The sequence below is a fragment of the Limulus polyphemus genome, unplaced genomic scaffold (genome assembly GCF_000517525.1).
Source record: "Limulus polyphemus unplaced genomic scaffold, Limulus_polyphemus-2.1.2 Scaffold2097, whole genome shotgun sequence".
In the NCBI taxonomy this organism is placed as follows: Eukaryota; Metazoa; Arthropoda; class Merostomata; order Xiphosura; family Limulidae; genus Limulus; species Limulus polyphemus.
The window spans coordinates 101,436-107,722 of record NW_013667707.1 but is presented as its reverse complement, the minus strand read 5'-3'; the positions used below and the strand labels follow the sequence as shown (position 1 = coordinate 107,722).

The window sequence follows — 6,287 nt, the reverse complement described above, 5'->3', positions numbered from 1 at the left end:
AAAATACAAACAAACTGAAGAAAAGGGAAGAACATTGATATCAAACTAATATGGATCCTGATTTATCCTGATTTTCTTTTGTGAAATCTTTTAGTCTCAAAACTACGTGTTGTGGTCTTTCCTTTATGTATTGCGTTATGACGTTTTGTGAAAAATCTGTACGTTATGGAAAAAAATAGATATCATTTTCGGATTCAGCGTACAGGAATTATTGTAGAACATGTACAAATTTCAAGACAATAAAACCATCGCAGGCCTGTGTAATCTATAAGATAGAAACGTCAGTTTTTTGTTGTTGTTTTTTTTTTTTGGCAATGTATCGAAGAAAATAACACAACAAAGAATAAAACACGCTTGGTTTTTCTACCGTTGTTTCATCACCCTTCTCAGATGTAGGGAGGGAGATTACTGGAGAAGGATCCTTTTCTTCGAGATGTTCCCTTTCGGTTTTCATTTTCGCTTGACCACCTCCTGGCTTATTGTTTATATTTTCTGTGGAACCAATCTTTGATGCAACATTTGGCTTCCATTCCAATTTTCGAGATTCGATCTTAAGAAAAAAAATCCCTCTTTGTTACTTTATATAATCACAAAAGGCTACAAATTAACCTACCAGTTCATTTAAAATTTATGCAAGATTTTAATGATGCTGTAAATTTCAATTACATTTTCAAGATATTATAAAAAAAAATGTCACTTCCAGCCCTAAAGTGATAAAGTTCGTAGTTAAAACATGGTTAGTACAATAATTAAATTTATAAACTTTCGTAGAAAGGAGCAAACGCAAATAAAAATAAGTAGATACTAAATCACTCAGTTTATCACTTAAAACCGTCTGTTATTCTTGTTCTTGTGAGTCTAAAATTCAAAAAGAATTAACGTCTTCTTTTCACATTCACTCTACTCATTTGGAATGTTCGATCTTTCTTTTCATATTCCTTACAAAGTGGCCCGGCATGGCCAGGTGGTTAAGGGCGCTCGACTCGCAATCTGCGGGTCGCGGGTTCGAATCCCCGTCACACTAAACATGCTTGCCCTTTCAGCCGTGGGGGCGTTATAATGTGACGGCCAATCCCACTATTCGTTGGTAAAAAGAGTAGCCCAAGAGTTGGCGGTGGGTGGTGATGACTAGCTGCCTTCCCTCTAGTCTTACACTGCTAAATTAGGGACGGCTAGTGCAGATATCCCCCATGTAGCTTTGCGCGAAATTCAAAACAAACAAATCTTACAAAGTATTAAAGTGAGAACTACGAGATTCATTACTCAAATTTCCGATACCTCAATTTTAATTTAGTAAAAACACCAATCCCAATTCTAATCCCACCAATCTCTATTCAAATATTCACAGTACGGCATACTTCCTTAATATATTGACTGCAAAGGAGGTGTTTAGCTGTAACATATAATTATACATGTTAAGAAATGTAGTTTTTAAATGTTTTCTTCAAACAATAATTTTACTTTCATCTGAAATACGTTTATTATGGTAAAATTATTTGAAGCTTATTTATTTACGGCATATTTTATTCAGAAATTCCACTACCCCAAAATTAAAGAAATATCATGTTGTTATCCGTTTTTCAGAATTATAATAATAATAACGTAGAATTTACTATACCTTCTTTAGGCTTCACATGCTTATCTTTTACAATAGAAAAAAAAAACTTTAAACATACTCACCTCAACTATTAACGAAAAAAGGTTAAAATATGTTTTATTTCTTATTTTCACAAAGCTACACGATAAATTTGTTTGTCTGCTGTTTAGCACATGGTTAAACAACAGGCTATCTATGCCCTCTCCTCTACGGTATCGAAACCCGATTTCTAGCGTTATAGGCCCTCAGACTCACCGCCTAGCCATCGGGGAGCGCAGTAGGCTATGTACGCTATTTTCACCACGGGGAATCGAACCCCTGTTTTTTCTTATCAGTAAATTTAATGAAATATTTTACAAATTGTTTTCATATTTGAAACACAAGTGTGGTATGTTCTTTTAATGATTCCGAGCAAAATTAAAATCTAATTAAACCAGAAATGGAAATATTAATTTCCTCCAACATTGAACCTGACTGGAGAAAGTATTAAAGTACGTCAAATCAGTTACGCTAAATCACAACCAAGTCCAGTTCTTAATTTGTATTACTTGCTGGTCGTAAGCTTTCCAAATCATTCATAAATTTCTGGAGAATCCTTATTTGAGAAAAAGAGTAAAGTAAGAACAATTTAGAAGAATCGTGAAAACGTTTGATATCTCATTGTGCCTTTTTGGTATAAGTTCTAACTTTTTAATTGTACTTGCAGGTTATCCCTGAGGTTTAAGCTTTTAAACATATTATCTCTATCTCTCTTTCTCTATTGAATCTGTACCTTAGATGTAAGATTTTTTTAACTTTTTCTATTTAGAACTTACAGAATGTTTTTCTTATTAGTTCAAAATACTCAGACTGTGCGGTAGATATACGATCTTTTTTGATTTTTTCTTAACTTTCGTTTACTTACAGTCTTTATTAAAATGTAGTTCATAAGTGTGTACCAAAGCATGTAGCATTAGCGATATTCATATTTTTTCAGCTCTATAATAGATCCCTTGCTTTTTGATCCAACGTTAACTTTTCAACTCCTCATAATCTCTTCGTTAAGACTAAAGCTATGTTTCAGCTGCGATAATAAGAAACCAAGCCAGCTACACATACCGGCTTATAACATTTGACGATATATTTGAACAGTTTTAGCTTCTTTTTTTTGCCAATAAGTGAATTGAACAAATTCCAAGATAACCAAATATGCTCCATTATAATTAATCGATAAGAAGAAAAGCTTTAGTCAAATTTAGAAATATTTGCTACCTAAAGAACCATCTATAATAATAAAAGGGCGTGTCTGTGGGTCTGTGTGTGACCGCTATAACTCCAAGAGGAAAGAACCTAAAAACTTGAAATGTTGCACCCATACTAAGTGGGCCCTGAGGGTTTACACCTGGGTATTATGAGCTATCCACGTCCGTGCGCGCATGCACATCTTTTTAATGAGGCAAGCTAGAGAAAAACCACATAGAAAATAAGTGGTTCTTTATACTACAAATTATAGATATAAATCACAGACAGACAGACAGAAAACAACAAATATAAAAACCATTTGGTGCATCAGTGACACTTTATAAGGTATTTAATAATGACTATAGTTTTCTTAATAACATTCAGTATGAATTTTTGATTTATCAATGGCATTTTAGTTTTGGTTACCAAATAACTGAACACTGTTTTTCTCAACATGGCGATAGGGTGAATAAGTTGGTCAAAAATCAAGCGTGACGCGACGCGACACACAATGGCTTTTATACAGGTTAGATAACGTGACGTATAGAGACATCTATAATTATCTATAATAATTTTATTATCATCGTACCTTTTCGAATTTTTTGTGTTTCTAGGAAATAAAAATGTTTAAAATATTTTTGACTGTTCTTCTATGCTACAATAGGTTCAGAATACACATACTGACATTGTCATCTAGAATATATCAACCAAATAACTCGAGCAAGCCGGATACTTTCGCTAGTTGTAAATAATTTGATTAAACCAACTCCAAAGTAATTAGTTTCTTAGCTATTAATTAAGTATTATATTTTCAGAATGTAAAGTTGATTAGAGTTTAGCATAACTTAGTCAGACGTAGATTAACTTCAATAACTGGTGTCCTGAAGAGCTTGCTCAACCATGGCTAAGCTTTAATAAAGATGTAGTGTAATCAATGTTCACAACCACTAATGAACCTATTGCTCCATTCTGCCAGTATTTTGTCTATGCGGATTATATGTTCGTAATTGCATTTTCCTAGCCCTTAACCAAATTCCTATCTTCACTCGTGTAGGCCTGGTACGGTTACTTACAACATATGTATTACATAAATGCGATACGTGGTTTTTGGCGCTTGACTCGCAGTCTGAGGGTCGCGGGTTCAAATCCCAGTTCCACCAAACATGCTCGCCCTTTCAGCCGTGGGGGCGTTACAATGTGACGGTTAATCCCACTTTTCGTTGGTAAAAGAGTAGCCCAAGAGTTAGCGGTGAGTGGTGTTGACTAGCTGCCTTCCCTCTAGTCTTACACTGCTAAATTAGGGACGACTAGCGCAGATAGCCCTCGTGTAGCTTTGCGCGAAATTCAAAAACAAAAACCTTCCCTTTTAGTTAGGTAAAAGTTTAATTTTAATTTTTATTTTAGCATTTGCCTTTTAATTAAACGTTTGAGTTCCTACCTTAACTTGGCCTCCACCTGGTGTGTAAGTAAGATTTTTAGCTCCTACTTTAGGTTTCACATTCCACTCTATCTTCTGAGTGGGGATTTTCTTTCCTCCACCGCCAGGTTTGTACGTAGCGTTATCCAATGATCTAACCTTTGATTCAGCAGTCCATTCTAACTTTTTTGTCACCACTTGCTGTAAGAGAAATATGCGATAATTAAATAAATTTTGTCAATGATGTCATTTTCTGGTGAAAATATTTTCAAAGGCACAACGACCTCTGTGGAAAAAAAAAGGGGGAAGTTTAAACTATCGAAGCCTTGTTTTAAAACTTGTTATATTAGAATATAAACTAAAAAAAGAGGCATTTTTAAGCCTAATCATTATACAGTTTTATATATATACATACATAATCTGCATCTTGTACATTCCTGTACAATATATACGTCTCCCATTGAACAGTGCAGAACTTTGAATTCTGTCACAACTCTCTACCTTTAAAGGTCAACTTTGCAGGACCAATGTACGCGCTAAAGCACTCATACCCTTAGTTTTTATGGTACTTACAGGAAAGCTTTGCAGGACCGATGCACACGTTCAAGCACACATTCTGAACGTGTGACTTTAGCTTTTATGTTACTTTGTCCATTCTAGAAGATTTCGTTTTTCTTTAGGACATGATAATTTTAATCTATTAGAGATCAATAGCTGCAATATATTATATATTGAAAGGTGTGTATTAACAATACTGGTTTGTCTTTTATTATCGTCGACAAAACTGTCATGTAAAACTCTACTAAAAGGAGCACGATAAAACTAACCTTACTATTACACTGATATGAAGTTAAGATGGCTTAACAAAATAATGGATAAAACTAATCTTGCTATTACACTGATATCAAGGTAAGATAGCTTAACAAAATAATGGATAAACTAACCTTACTATTACACTGATATGAAGTTAAGATGGCTTAACAAAATCATGGATAAAACTAATCTTGCTATTACACTGATATCAAGGTAAGATGGCTTAACAAAATAATGGATAAAACTAACCTTACTATTACACTGATATGAAGTTAAGATGGCTTAACAAAATAATGGATAAAACTAACCTTACTATTACACTGATATCAAGGTAAGATGGCTTAACAACACAATGGGTAAAAATAACAGATATAAAGTTAGGATAGCTTAACAAAACAATAGGTAAGATTAACTTTGCTATTACACTGATATATTGGAAATGTGGCTTAAAACCATAATCTCTTGTCAACAGTAATCTTCTATACAAATGACTTTAGATAAAGTTTGAAAACATTGATTAATGTAGCATTAATTTTAATTAATGTTAAGTTTTACTTAGAAAATGTTTTTTTTAATTAGGAGAAGTAAACATTTACGAAAAATCGAGTTCTTCTCATTTAAAATCGTAAAGCACTCTAAATTGGAGATATTATCATGTTTTTCTCTGTGTAGTATTCATAAAATGAACATTATGCTAGAATTATATTGTTTAACTCCTTTACTGTGTTTATTTTTGGCGTTTGTAGCTCCTCCTTTGAATGATAAACACATTTTTGAAATGCAACTATTTCAAACTACTAGGAAGATGCATCACAGTTATTACAGTTTTTGTTTTTCCTTTTTAGTATTTCAAAATTTGTTAAAGTCGCCCCAGACATATAAAACGTGATACAATTATTGTAACCCAAAAGAGTATACAATCTATTGTACAGTACAGACTGCCTTATAAACCTATTCATATATATGTAGTATTTGATATAAATATTTGATAAACTTATTCATATATTTATAGTATGTGATATAAAATTTGATAAACCTATTCATATATACATATAGTATTTGATATAAATATTCGATAAACTTATTAATATATATGTAGTATTTGATATAAATATTTGATAAACTTATTCATATATTTATAGTATGTGATATAAAAAATTGATAAACCTATTCATATATACATATAGTATTTAATATAAATATTTGATAAACTTATTCATATATTTATAGTATGTGATA

At 32.4% G+C, this 6,287-nt stretch overlaps 1 protein-coding gene across 2 annotated transcripts in view; it reads right to left on the bottom strand.

The window, feature by feature from the left end:
* Positions 1-6,287, bottom strand: part of LOC106465927 (fibrous sheath CABYR-binding protein-like) — a 29,055-nt gene that overhangs the window by 2,417 nt on the left and 20,351 nt on the right. For both annotated transcript variants that reach the window (XM_013926169.2, XM_022393894.1), the window contains exons 5-6: positions 4,257-4,436; positions 368-550 (exon numbers count right to left, since the gene is read on the bottom strand). In XM_013926169.2, coding sequence (XP_013781623.1) covers positions 368-550; positions 4,257-4,436 — 363 coding nt within the window. The remainder of the gene's footprint in view (positions 1-367; positions 551-4,256; positions 4,437-6,287) is intronic.